The 14827-nt window shown below is 42.4% G+C and overlaps 1 protein-coding gene across 2 annotated transcripts in view; it reads left to right on the top strand.

Annotated features, from left to right (window-relative positions):
• The window catches only part of RASA2 (RAS p21 protein activator 2), a 104351-nt gene that overhangs the window by 29327 nt on the left and 60197 nt on the right, over positions 1–14827 (top strand). For both annotated transcript variants that reach the window (XM_030576133.1, XM_030576134.1), the window contains exon 5: positions 12007–12083. In XM_030576133.1, coding sequence (XP_030431993.1) covers positions 12007–12083 — 77 coding nt within the window. The remainder of the gene's footprint in view (positions 1–12006; positions 12084–14827) is intronic.

Below are 14827 nucleotides of genomic sequence, written 5' to 3'. Positions count from 1 at the left end.
CTGAATATAAACTAGAATTGGAAATATCACTGAATCCTGATAAATATTCAGTAGAAAGATAGAGAACCACATTGTAATGTATAGCAAATATCTTTATGAAGTAAAAAGTTCTTAAATTTGCCTTCAGAGGGGTTAGTAAGACTTCTCTAAGGCAAGAAGCTAGGTGCTGCTGTTAAGATGGAGACAGTAGACCTATCTGCAAACCTGTGGTTCCAACAGCTCTATTCTATTTGGGCCACAGTGGCAATTTGGAGCACAGGAAGGTAAAAGCTCATAAAAATAAAGGCAATATCTATCTTGGATTTTTAACTATTAACAAGTCTTTGGTTTTAGCCCACATGTTAAGTGTGGTAGACAGTCCAAGTTAGTCTTGAAACACATTAGCAAGTTTGCTTTAGTTATCATTTACATTTTTTCTTCTTATTTAGGGCTTGTCTATAGACAAAAGCTGTACTATACCGGTATAATTAAAACAGTACAACCTTCTGTAATATGGATCCAGTTATTCTGATATAAAGGTGTTTGTATACTGGTATAACTACGCTGGTGGAAAAAGTACCCGTAACTGACAATTATTTACGGAGTTCTGAACTGATATCAGGCCTCTGATTCCTTTTCAGTTAAGGTTAAGAACATGACTGACTTAGAACTGTTCAGAATTTTTCATCTGAGGAAATTACTTGTTAAAGTACACTTTCATAAGGGAAGATGTCATTTTGATGAGCAATTTAAAAGTATATGCAGCATTTTTTCCAGTTTTTGGTCACTTATCTTTTTAGAATTTTTTTCCTCTTTTTTGCCACTGAATTTAATAGTGAATTGATGTTTCACCTTTTAAAGTAGAAAGAAGAAAAAAATAAAGGAACTTTTAAAAAGTTACAATAGAAAAAGGAAAAATGGAAGCAGAAGGGAATAAAAAGTGTGTTGGGGTGGGGGAACACTGGACTCACTGCACATTTACTGCTGTCAGTGGCAAAAAGGGGGAGGGGAAGACATGACACTAACCTGCATCTCCAAAATTTGGAAAAAACCCAAAAACTTGTTTCCCTGTTAGGAGCACTGTGAAATGGAAATAATTTCAAAGTTTTTTTTTATTTTTTCCTTTTACTATCTCTAGTTAACTAATTTGGATGTATTTTGGATGAAGTGGGGATGGCCCCTGCTACATAATTCATAGTCTCAGCCATCTTACATGTACTGAGAGTCAAGTGTCAAAGACATTGGGAAGGATCCAAGATTATTACCTTGTCAACGTTCTGCAGATGAGAAGTAGTATTATAAAGATTTTCTTAGGTTCTTCCCCTACCGTCACTCAGAAACAAATTTGCTGGAATGCAGCGCAACTGAAACATTGTGCTTCTGAGTGAAGTTCAGTAACCTTCACTTATAGTGCTTAGATCTCTCCTGGAGAAAGGGAAGTTTGAACATATGTCCCAAGTCAGCTTGCAAGCCTGGCTTGGATATATGGAAGAACCTCCATTATGAACACCAATCTGCTACACACCTCATTTAGAACCGGAAGTATGCAATCAGTCAGCTGCAGACACAAAAGGTCAGTACAGTTCTGTGTTTAAACCTAAACTACTAAAAAATAAATAAATGCTGCTTTCCCTTTTTCTTCTGCATAGTAAAGTTTCAAAGCTGTATTAGGTCAATATTCAGTTGTAAACTTTTGAAAAAAAGTGTTTTGTTCAGAGTTAACGTTTCAGAGTTACAAACAACCTCCATTCCTCAGGTGTTCGTAACTCTGAAGATCTACTGTATAGCGCTACAAAAAAAATGATTGGCTGCACATCTATTTTGAGGATCCTCTCTGTTGGAGCAAACCCATGCCTCTAGCCTGCATACTCTGCTGCTAAGAAAAGATGACACTGAACTCTTAAAATGATACTCATGCCTTCTGATAGTGTCAAGTAGTGGGAATCCCAGGCTAACCAGTTCCTGGTGGTTTGGGTTTGTATGCACACAAATATTTCCATGTTACAGTGGATGATATTCTGGCTACTGTGGAAGCGAAGTGTTGGGGACAGTAAGGAAAATTTGAGCTGGAGGAGACTGAAATGTGCTGAGAAGCTAGAATAAGCCAATGATGTGAATTTGCATGGGACTTGAATAGGATTCAAAAAAGAGCTAGATAAATTCATGAAGGATAGGTCCATTAATGGTTATTAGCCAGGATGGGAAGGGATGGTATCCTTAGGTTCTGTTTGCCAGAAGCTGGGAATGGGCGACAAGAGATGAATCACTTGATGGTTCGGTTCTGTTCATTCCCTCTGAAGCACCTGTCGTTGTCCACTGTCAGAAGACAGGATACTGGGCTAGATGGACCTTTGATCTGACAGTGTGAACATTCTTATGTTCTTAAGTATAGTGGAAAATTTGGAGGGAAGCTGCCACTGTGAGATGGAATCTCCCCAACTTGATGGGGAAGTGTGTGTACAGTGACTCTGAAATAAACATAGGACTATATTTTTCATACATGCCATAATGCATATAAGAATATGACATAACTTGTCTCAGAGCCCCAGAACACTTTCTAAGCTGTTGAAAGGTGTGTGTTTTACTTACTGCTTTTTTGGGGCTGATATGTAGCATTGTGTGTTTCGAGGTTTTTGCTTTAACTCTCTGAGTGTTCTCTAGTATTTCTGACAATGTTCAGATTATTTTATACTTGTGTGCTTAGTGTCTCTGATATGCATGGTATGTAAATTAACTTTCACATCCATAAAGACCTAACAGTTTAACTGTCATGAATATTTTTCCTTTAAAGAGTGTATGGGGGTGGGGGAGAAGAGGGAGGGGACATGGGCTGTTAGCAAGATCTCGCATTAGAGGAGTTCTTTGAGTGATTATACATGTACATTCCACTTCAGTTGTGTGTACTCCCAATGCACCAGAGTTGGGCAGTATGCTAAGTGGAAAAATCTCCATCAGGGCAGTGCATGTGCCCTTTTGCTGCCTTGTCTGAAGCCCGAGCTGTTATCAGACGTAGGAGCATGTTGGCTTGCTTCAGCAAGCTTTCTCTCATAACATGGAACTTTATCCTATCTTTTATAAATAGTTGGTACTTGTTAGTTTTTAGATTGGCATGTTATTTTATTGGAGTGCCTGTTCCGTTTTTGTTAGGGGTCGCTGACTCCTGGTACCAGGTTATGCCTTGGTCTCCAAGATTTAAGCTTTTTGACAGCTGCAAAATATCTGTGCTGATGAGGGAATCTTTCCCACTTCCTTAAAATTAGGACTACATTGGGGACTGCTGCCAAACTTGCAGAAACTATAAGCACTGAAAGGCAGAGAAGCGAGGCTGCATCACATCCTGTCCTGTGCTCACCCTTCCTGCTTGAGAAATACATTGAGGGCTTGTCTACATCACAAAGTTGCAGCGCTGATGAGGGGGTTACAGCGCTGCAACTTAGGAGGTGTACACATCTGCAGGGCATCACCAGCGCTGCAACTCCCTGTTTGCAGCGCTGGCCGTACTCCCGTTTTGTCTCGGGTGTAGAGGATCCAGCGCTGGTGATCCAGCGCTGGTAATCAAGTGTAGACACTTACCAGCGCTTTTCTTGACCTCCGTGGAATAAGCAGGTATCGCAGCATACCTGAGGAAGCCTCTCTGGTAATCAAGCAGGTCTCCTTCCCCGGTTTGCTCTCGCGTTCCCCGAACCCCCGTGCAAGCAGGTCTCCTTCCCTGCGGTTTGCAGGGGGGTTCGGGGAACGCGAGAGCAAACCGCGGGGAAGCAGGTCTCCTTCCCCAGTTTGCTCTCGCGTTCCCCGAACCCCCCTTGAAGCCGCCCAACAGCGCTGCAGTGTGGCCACATCTAACACCACTTGCAGCGCTGGTTGCTGTAAGTGTGGCCACTCTGCAGCGCTGGCCCTATACAGCTGTACTAATACAGCTGTAACAACCAGCGCTGCAAAATTGTAGATGTAGACATACGCTGAGTGCTTCAGCATCAATGTGGAGTGCCCTTCCAGATATTGCTTTGGAACATTGGCACCAGTCCCCTTCTTCCCTGATCTCAAAAAACTAGTACAAGAGATTGGATTTATCCAAGGAGCCAAGATTTGGGTCCACAAGACCAGTGCTTCTCAAGCTATCTGATGTGGGGGACCGGCAACTTTTTTTTATCAATGTGCCATATTATCCTATTCGATGCTCTTATAAGGAAACTCGCCGCGGACTGGCACCAGTCCACGGACCACCACTTTGAGAAGCATTGTACTAGACAATCTAGGTCCCTGGTGTCATCCAACAATAAGCGTTCAGAAGGGCCAGGGAAGGGATCCTCTGGCATGGGATGCTCCCTGTTACCAGCCTCTTCATATCAGGGGTCCTTGGCTCCAGCTCCAGAACCTAGGCCATCTGGACTGACCCCTGCTGTGGTGTCAACTACTTCAGTGCAACAAGGTCAGCAATAAGAATCTGTTGGTACTAACCATTTCGGAGGCATTGCTGGGGAAAGTTGGTTTGGGTGGGGTGTGTGGGAAAAGTAACAAGGAGCAGATGGTTGCTTCCCACCACTGGGAAAGAAAAGTGGTGTCCCCTCCTTTAAAGAGGGATAGGATGCTACCTTTCTCTGTAGTTGGAGAGGGAGGAGGAGTAATGTGATGTGTAGTTGACTTGACAATTCGTCAGATGCTCAATATGGTGAGGCAAAATTTTAATAAAATATCATTTGCTGCCACTGTGTATCATGCTGACCAATATTGTCTCCATTTCCTCTCCGTGTGTGCATGGATTGCATCTGCTTATCTGTTATAGGAAGAACTGGTAGTGATGGTTTATAAATAAGGTTGTCCAACGCTTTCCATTAAGACTGTTTTCGGTTTCCTTTAGTTGTTAGGGTTGAAACTTTATAGGTTGAATTATTTTTTTCAAAGTTTCATCTAAAATGGTTCAGGGGAAGGGATAGCTCATTGGTTTGAGCATTGGCCTGCTAAGCCAGGGTTGTGAGTTCAATCTTTGAGTGGGCCATTTAGGGATCTGGGGCAAAATCAGTACTTGGTCCCACTAGTGAAGGCAGGGGACTGGACTCAATGACTTTCAAGGTCCCTTCCAGTTCTGTGAGATAGGTATATCTCGTTATGTTATGTTAGCTGTTTCCAGTCATGAGATGGGGGGGGGAGGGGAATGGTTATTTTGTCCATGGATTTTTTATTTTTTGTTAAATGCAAGAGTTTCCTCACAGCTCTAGCACCTCCATGCTTTATATCAGAGATTTGAAATGGTAGGAGTGCAGCCCTAGCAACAGGGTCTTTTGCCACCCTTGTAAAAAGCAGCCCTCATTTGGCCAAGTTTTGAGCCTTCTGAAAATAACAGTTCACACTTGCCAAGCAGAAACTTGTTAGAGCTAAATTCTCCAAAGATCTCTGGATGTGCTCCTTCCCTGGGCTGCAAGGGGTGAAACAGGACTTCACTTGCAGTTGTTTTTTCTGAACTTAAAGCACAGACACTTTCCCCTCACTTCTGGCTCCCAGACAATGTGGAGGAGGAAGAAGCAGCCTGATACACAGGCAGGGGGGTCAGAAGCAGCACAGGGAGGACTGTGGAGTAAGGATTGGGAAGGAGCAGAGGAAGGGACAAAGGCAGAAAAGTTTATGACCACTAAAGAACATTCCCTTCAATAATTGGGAATTGAACCCAGGTTTCTTGAGTCTCTCACTTTCTCTGCTGTCAACAAATAGCTGTGAAACACACAGGCAAAGTGGCTTATCTACATTAGAGGATAACAGCCTCTTACAATTACCAATTACTCCACTAGTTCAAGTGGTAGAGGTCCATGCTGTAGGTCTGAAAGTTCTTATCCTTTCAGTGACCCACATGGGTAGTCAGTATGATTCCACATTGTGGAATTTGTGTGTTCTAGTTTGCTTTTTTAGAAAACGTAGTAAATTATGTATAAAAATACCCCGAAGGAATGTTATCACAAAATTAAGCACTCGAATTAGAAAATGCCAAAGTTAAGTTTGCCTGTGAAACATTTGATTTGGCCCCTTTACGTATAGTCACTATATAGTCTAATTGCAGAATCACATTATTTTTTCCACAGGACCTCTGCCTCATTCAGAGCAGAGGATGGATGGTTCTTACAGAACTGGTAGCCGTTCACTGTTTATCCTGATGATTCATTATGTGGCTCCAGGCCTTGTTTACTTCACATCATCCAAACCGTACTCTAAAGGCGGACGTACTAATTTCCTCATGAATTTGTTTGTCCCTATAGAATCTGAGTGCTTCACAAACATTAATTTTCACTCACACCTGTGTGAGTTGGAGTATTATCCCCTTTTTTACAACTGGGGAGCTGAGGCAGAGAGATTAAAGTCAAAAGTATGCTCTAATTTTTTGGGTGTCCAATTGGAGATGCCTAGGATCCAATTTTTTTTAGAGTTCTTATCATATTGGATTTTATACATCCAGAACACAACTCCTGTTGACTTCAGCAGCTGTGAATGCTCACCACTTTTGCAAATCAGACTCGAGTCTAAAGTGGTTTACCCAGAAAATGAAGGACATGCAGTTCTTCATCACCTATGGGGAAAAATTTATTTATTTACATGACTTGTCTAGCATCACAAAAGAATTGTGTAGTACAGGCAGGGACACAATTCATCTCTCCAGGGCTAAATTCAGCTACCTTAACCAGGAAATAATCCTTTCTCTTCTTCCAATTCCCTGCCTTATTCATTATACATCTTCCATCCCTATCTTACACCAGGTCTGTGTGTCCTTGTACCATCTCTTGAGAGGTCGGTGTGTTCTTGTGCCATCCTCTCTAGTCAGGAAGGTGCTTACTTGGTTAGCTAGGGTGACCAGATGTCTTGATTTGGTATAGGGACAGTCCTGATATTCGGGGCTTTTTTAAATATGGGCTCCTATTACTTCCAACCCCCCTCCCGATTTTTCACACTTCCCATCCGGTTACCCTATGATTAGCTGCTACCTAAGTGTTGTTGTTCTGACAAGGCCTACTTTGGTTCACACTGTTAGCTATCCCTAGGGATCCAGCAAGCCCTGCAGAAGGCTTTTTTCCATGACCACCACCCCACCCCACCCCAAAAAAAAAAAAAAAAAAAGCACGCAAACCGCCCAAAACCAAACAGGGTAAAGGGTTGTGGAGTTTTTGGTGGTTTGGCTGACTTTTTTTTTTTCTTTTTTCCTTCTTCCTGGCTCTGCAGTAATGCATCCCGTAGTGCAGTGCCCTGTATGTTTTCCGCTGTGCTCCCCTCACCTGATGTGCATGACCTGTGGGCACTCTGTCTCTTGCTGAGGCACCTTAGAATAGGAGCCCAGATTTTCCCAGGCCTTGTCTACACAACAGTGAAAAGTCAGTCTAAGCTACGCAATTCGCATTACATGAATAGTGTAAGTCAAATCGATGTAGCTTAGATCTATTTATTGCAGGCTCCACACTACAGGATGTCAACAAGAGACACTCTTCCGTTGACTCCTATTAATCTTTTCGATCCAGTGGAGTACAGGAGTTGATGGGAGAGTGATCTGCAGTCTAATTAGCAGGTCTTCTCTAGACCCACAAAATTGACTGCTGAAGCATTGATCACTGCGCATCAATTCCCCCACAGACAAGCCCCCTGAATCCAAAGATAGACAGGGCTACATAGACTAGTAAGTACGGCACAAACTCATTTTCCACTTGGTGTTGTGGCTTTTGTTTAAGCTGTTATGCTGACAAAACTGTATAGTCTTTAGCTATGTCATTATGGATCCCACTCTAGGTGCACATGTACCTCATGCATGCAAAACTGGATTTTATTTTATTTTTTTTTTAATAGCAGTGCCCATCAGGGCTGTACATTGCCCTTTGCTGCCTCAGGATCCCATTTTGAGGGAGTGAATGGTAGGCTGGCCACGACCATTCCTCAGTTTCCTTATTGCCTGTGGCAGCAAGACAGATCCTGGCGAGTGTTTCAACCCTCTAGTTTTCAACTTGGGTTGAACTTCAAAATGTTCTGCAGATCTTCAGAGCCATTTCTGATCTCCTGTTTTGGAGGAACTGATTATTGATGGTCTGGACTGAACTTTTTTGGTCAGACATCCTCCCTGCCCCATACAGGGCTTCTCAAGTAGTGGATTTGAAACCTGTGGGCTTCAAGCCCTGTCCATCCTGCCAGGGATTAATTCTCTCCCTCCGCCCCCACCCCCAAGGACAAACAAAATAGGTCTCTCTTCTGCCTGGGGGAATTGCACATTCCAAGTAGATATCCTGATTTTTATAGGGACAGTCCTGGTTTTTGGGTCTTTCTTATATAGGCTCCTATTACTCCCCCCCCCCATGCCCGTCCTGATTTTTCACATTTGCTGTCTGGTCACGCTGATGCCCTGTATGATTACCCTTCTATGTGAGGTTTCCCATACTGAGATGCAAAGCTGAAACTCCACCTTCTGGAGTAGTCCATGAAAGTATCATCAGACCTGGAGGAAACAAGCACCAGAATCCTGTTACTAGACAAGCCACCACCTATTAAGCAGACTGGCAATTTCTAAGATTACTGCAAAGAAGATAGAGCCCAGTGAAAGACCCAGCACTGACCCCAAAGTCAGCTTAAGCCCAGTTTTGATGTTGATCTGTACCTCTGGATTTGAAGTCAGGCAACAAAAGGGACCTCTATGAATGAGGCAGAAATTCAAGGTGCTCAGTGTCCTTCCATAGGTGCAAAGACAGCTTCTGAAGAACAGCCTTATGCACTGGTGGATGGAGAGAAGAAGTACACTGTAAGGCAGGATACTTCACCAAAACTGATTATCCTCATGGCATCGACTTTGGACTCCAGCAGACCAGGTCTGTTGTCTCTGTATTGGTGCATCTCTTGTTACGCCTAAAGTTCTAGGTGTGTATGTTCTAACCATCATCTGGCAAAGAATGTCTCCCACTACAACCAAGGTCTGTGATCACTGTTACTGAGACAGCTGCAGGTTTCTCCTACAGGCCATAGCAACCACTGTCCCATCAAGACTGGCACTGGTCCAGCCAACAGCCTTTGAGTTATCTGTACCCAAACAGCATGCCACCATGGCCCTCTTGAGAACATTGGGGCCCACCTTTTTACTGAGGAGCTAGTTTCCACCACAGAGGAAGAGCAGGAGCGCTCTCTCTCTCTCTCCCCCAAGAGGTATTTCTGGACAGACAACCAATGGGGGAATATCAAGAGGCAGATTCAGGGGCTGAGGAACATTTAGCATCCCTTGTCAACATCAAAGGATCTCTCCTCCTTGACACTGGGTGAAGCAGAATCCTTGGTATCAGATAACTTCAGAGCTGTGTAGGAGTGTCTTGTACGGATTCCCTAGACCAGGGGTTCTCAAACTGGGGCCAGGAGGTTATTACATGGGGGGTCGCGAGCTGTCAGCCTACACCCCAAACCCCACTTTGCCTCTGGCATTTATAATGGTGGTGTTATAAACGAAAATCACTTTTTAATATATGTAAGGGGGGGGTCACACTCAGAGGCTTACTGTGTGAAAGGGGTCACCAGTACAAAAGTTTGAGAACCACTGCACTAGACTCAGCTTGTGAGACTTCTGAAATCTCCATCAGCAGACACCCTGTCAGTTTGTGGTCCAGCCAGGTTCACACTCCCCGTTAATAGGAAACTACTAGTACCACCTGAAGTCCTGGGGCAGATGCCAGCCATCAAACAAAACGTGGAGGTGCTTGGTACCCCAGTCAGGATTTGAGTATTTGTGCAGTCACATAAACCTAGACTTATTAGTTGTGTTGAAAAAGAAAAGTAGAGAGAACAAAAAGATGCCAAAGATGAAGACCCCAAATGGCTCTTCCTGTTTGGGAGGAAGTCATACTCTTTAGTGTCACTATATCGGTACATGGCTGCTGCCAGGCCTTCCTGGCCAAGTATAACTTTCCGATGTGAGACAAGAAGACAGCCTTCCTTGTAAAGATCCCTCATGACAGTAGAAAAAAAGCTTGACCACCAGCTAACCTTCCTTAATTATGCTGTTAAGATAGCATGATCAGGTCTGTAGCTACTGTAGTAACCATGCACAGAGCATCATGGCTCTCAGCTTCACTGGGTCATCCCTAAAGAGAGAGAGGTTGACTGAGGACTTGCTTTTCTTTGGCAATGCACACTGGTCCTTTGATTCATCTGTGAATTTGACAAGATTGAGCCCATGTTGGACCCAGTCTAGAGAACTCTGCCTTCAAAAGCTGCCGTGCCCTATTCCACCAGCTCTGGTCTTCCGTGACGTCTGGTATATCAAAAGGCCAGGCTATCTCATTGCAGAGCATTTTAAAGTGGATCACACAGTGAATTTCCTTCTGCCATCAAGTCAAGTGGGCAAGCCTCTCCCTTCAAATGGCCAGGCACACACTACCAGGATATAGATGGCATTGTCTGCCTGCTTTCAAAACGTACAAATCTCCAAGATCTACCAGGCAGCTGTGGGAAGCAGCCCTCTAACTTTTTGTTAAAATATTTTATGCACTTGAATGGTAACCAGGTTGTATGCCAAATTCGGAAGAGTAATATTTCAATCTGTTTAAATGGCAGCTGAAACTCCTTGCTGTCACTGTCCAGTGAGGGTACTGCTTGTCAATTTCCTACCGTGGGATCCACACTGACATACACATGAAGGACAGAAAATAGTTGCATAACCTACAAAAACTGTGGTTCAAGAAGCTGTTGTAGTCAGTGTGAATTCCACAATCTATTCTCCATCAGCATTATTTGGAGGCTTTAGCAACATGAGGTTTGACCTGCGAGGGGAACTGACGGTAGGTCATGGTTGCCCTGCCCTTTAAGATCTCATGTGAGAGCACAAAGAGGCATAGGGCACGTGTGCAGCCCTGATAGACACCGCTAGTAAAAAGGAAAAAAATCCAAACTTATGTGTATGAGGTGTATATCCCCCTACAGTGGAATCCACACTAACTACAACATTTAGAAGAACTACAGTTACTGTAGAACAAGTAACCATTCTGATTTTGTATCCAGGTCAAATGAGTGTTATCACTGAGATGTAGAGAGGAAGAGCCCAAAGATGGATGTATGTTAATTTTGCAGTGTTGTCCCAAAGTTGGTTGGATGCATCATGATTTACAGAGGGTATGGGAAAAAATGGCTTACTCTTTGTCCTCACACAGTTGTAACTGAAACAATTGCTTTTTTTTTGTTTGTATGAATGAGATTCTACATTAAGTACACTTATTTGGGTGACTACTGCACAAAGGCTGTTAACAGATAATGGAACTCCCATGCATCATTTTCAAAATCTGTTCGAAATCAAATGGTATCTCTCATTGTATCAAACAGCATATAAATATCTTGAGTATTGTTTTATAAACCCTAGCTGTCACTGCAGAGAAGTGTTACGCTAAACTGAATCATGAGACATGTATCATGGAAATAAGTAAAGTTCACTCTCGCTGCTCTTCACTACTTTCTGTCATTTAGATCAAACACTTAGATAACGAGAAGAGGTCACTTCCTCAGTCTGGAAAGCACTTAGCACATTGCTAGAGCTGTGCATGTAATAAACAGTAATAACTTGTTTCTCAGTTTTCACTCATAAATATTTCTGGCAGCTTCTCATCCTCCTTAACCTAGTTAAAACAGGCAACAATGAAGGTTCTAGAGTCCAATATTGCTGGGTATAGTAGTGTTTGGTCATATATTGCATATCAAGACTTGCTTGTCTCATTTTTGCTAGCTCAGTGAGAGCAGGACCAGGCCCTAAATTACTAGTTGGCTCTAGCAAGATTGACAATGGGTTTCATTAAAGTCAGTGGGAGTAGGAGTGAGCTCTTTACCCAGAAATGTTCCCCTCAGCATTAGTATGCCATTGATTTGCCTCCATTTTCTGCTAGCATGTCTGACTTTTTTTTTTTAAATGAGTAAGTTCTAGATCTTGTATAGAGGGATAAATTATCTTTTAAAAGTATGTGTAAGTTACTTTCCTATGTGCTGTTACTACTTTGAAATAAAGGATTTCAAAAATATTTAATGTGGTATTTTTATTTTTTGCAGGGAAAAGTTCACCTTGAATTAAAACTGAATGAACTGATAACAGATAATGGATCTGTGTGCCAGCAACTAGTAGTACAGTAAGAATATTTATGAATCATTAAAAGGAGCTTGATTTTATTGTTTAAAAGAACCAGTACGGTTGTGTTGTAATGTTCTACACAATGCAGCATCAAAACTTTTTTTTTAAATGCCTTTGTGTTGGAATTATCTAATTGTAGAGGCCATACGTAGACTAGGAAGACTTCACAAAAGTTTTTCAGCATTGCAAACACTTTTTTTTTTTTTTTTTAACTTCATGAGTGCCATCCATGTCAGGAGCCCTAATATAAACTGTGTGTTGGTGTCTAAGCACAGTTTCTTCTAATCTTGCTCAAAGCAGGTCTGGTTGACAGGGCTGAAAGTCTCAGTGGCAGCCAGTAACTAGGACTTCAAACATTGCAACCACTGGCAGAGCTGAACTGATGTTGGCATTGGTGGGAACTTCCCAAAATTTACCTACTGTACATAACCCAATACTTGTGGTCTATTTTGGGTACACAGCAAACAAACTAAAAAACAAACCAAAAAAAACCCTTGCAAAAACAAGTCTCAGCCTGGGTCAATTGACTAGGACTTGTGGGGCAAAGAATAGCATCGTAGGTGTTCGGGCTTGGGGTGGTGCCTTGGTTCTGAAACCTAGCAAGGGAGGAGGGTCTCAGTGCCCAAACATCTAACCTGCTGTTTTTAACCTCGTAGGTCACTCCCTAGTCAGTTGCCTCAGGCACTTTGGGAGACTGTGTGGACTTACTTTCAGTTATCTGGGAAGTTCAGCTTTGGTTTAATTTCAAAATGACTTTCTCCTGGCCCAGCATGTTCTTAAGCAGGAGACTACTTAGGTGGGAATAGCAATTTGATTTTCAGAGTTTGCTGCTTAACTGTCACTACTGTTAAAGTTTACAGTAGTGCTTCTTCTTCTGTCTCTTGGCTCTCCGAACAGAATGAAAAGTAAAACTTGGAATATTGAGTACACAATACATATTTTAAAAGTTAAAATGAAAACTTTAATGGACAGTACTGTAGTACATAGCCATGCCAGATGAAATGGGGCAGTAGATGAAAATGGGAGCAAAGTTGGCAGCAAATTTCAGACTTAAATAAGGGATGTGTGTGGTGGGGGAGTGTCTTACCTTGTACATCTATTAGATACTTTTGAAATGGCTGAGGCCTGACCATCAACCAGTTGGATAAGGGTACAGAGACTTCAGTTCAGCTTCAGATTATGTCATAGTGACCTAAAACAGAATACAGCTGGATATCTCTGGTATAAGTGCTTTTCACTTGTAGATCTCAGTGCTTTACAAAGGAGAGTGCAGGTAAGTATAATCTCCAGAAGGAGACACTGTCATAAAATGGAGAAGTGAGTTGGCCAAGAACATGCAGCAACTCAGTGGTGAAGTTAAATAGAATCCAGATCTCCTGGCATGTGGTCCAGTGTCCTAACTGCTAGATGTCTTTCAATATTATATACAAAAGACTATAAATTAAAGAAAGCTAATATTGTAGTGTCAAGTGCTCAAGTTGAAAATGCCAGATTTAGATTTGCCTTAATCTGTCTCCCTTCAGTGTGCATGCATTATGATACACTTGTTCAGCATCATAGTCGGTTTCTTTAAAGCCAAGGATAGATCCAAGCTATCTCAGGTCCCAATCTAGTGCCTTAAACACAAGAGAACCTCCTTTCCCTACTAGCAATCCTTTGCCGCATTCACTGTGCATGTTTTGCAAAATCAGAAGTGTTATGTGATGATGTAACTAAAGAATTTGGTGTTTGGATAAAAGTGGTGGGGCTGCATTAACGTTGAACATATAACCATAATACTGGATTTTCTTATCGTTTGTTTGCTTGACTTTGCAACTTTACATAATATTTTTTTATGTCCCAAGAACACTAATCTCCTAGATTTTTAAAAGAGCAAACTGAAAAAACAAATTCCATCATGTGGAACCACATGTGTCACTAGCAGGTTTGGAACCCAGCACCTTTAAATACACAGCACACACTTGTAAAGAGTTAAAGGAGTAACTGGCAGCAGAGAACTATTAGTCTTTGTTGGAACCAGCCACTGGCCCCACCAGACACTACTTTTTTTCAAGTAGCTTACATAGCTAGTTGCTACGTACCAAGAGAAGGTTGACAGTTGGGAGTGCTGGCTTTGTCCTGCTCTGCAGAGCAATGTGGTCCAGTGTTTAGTTAGGCAGCACAGCAAGGACGTAAATTTGGTACACACATTCTGAAAGGCAGTGTGGCTGGGATGGGCTATGCTCAAGCTTTGTTAGAAGTAACTTTGTACAATATCTATTACCTTACTTGTAGAATAAAGAATAGCTATCTCCTAAAGGCCGGTCTACACTGGGAATTTACGTCGGCATAGCTATATCTCTCAGGGGTGTGAAAAATCCAGTGTTTCGTGTAGACACACCCTAACATAAGGGTTTAAGACCTTGCTTAATTGTAACAGCTGTGAAGTGCACAGAATTAACACTGGTTGCTATAAGAACTGAGACTAGGATTCATGATGGTTTCCTGGCTCCCAACTCAGTGCACCTTTTGACTTTAAGGGAAGAATAGCTGTGACTGATGTTGTTTCATCTCCCCACCTAGAGCTCTAACTCTGTCATGTAGAGTTGTTGTAGTGGGGCTGGAGCATGCAGGGGAATTGGCATGTTCTGAAATATTAGTAATAAGTCTCTAACAAACAATGAGCATGTGCAGATTGCCATTTCCAGAGACATAACCGCCAAATTTGGATGGATTATCATGACCGCAAAAGATACCTGTCAC

Source organism: Gopherus evgoodei, chromosome 9 (assembly GCF_007399415.2).
Source record: "Gopherus evgoodei ecotype Sinaloan lineage chromosome 9, rGopEvg1_v1.p, whole genome shotgun sequence".
Classification (NCBI taxonomy): domain Eukaryota; kingdom Metazoa; phylum Chordata; order Testudines; family Testudinidae; genus Gopherus; species Gopherus evgoodei.
This window is presented reverse-complemented; position numbering and strand designations above follow the sequence as displayed.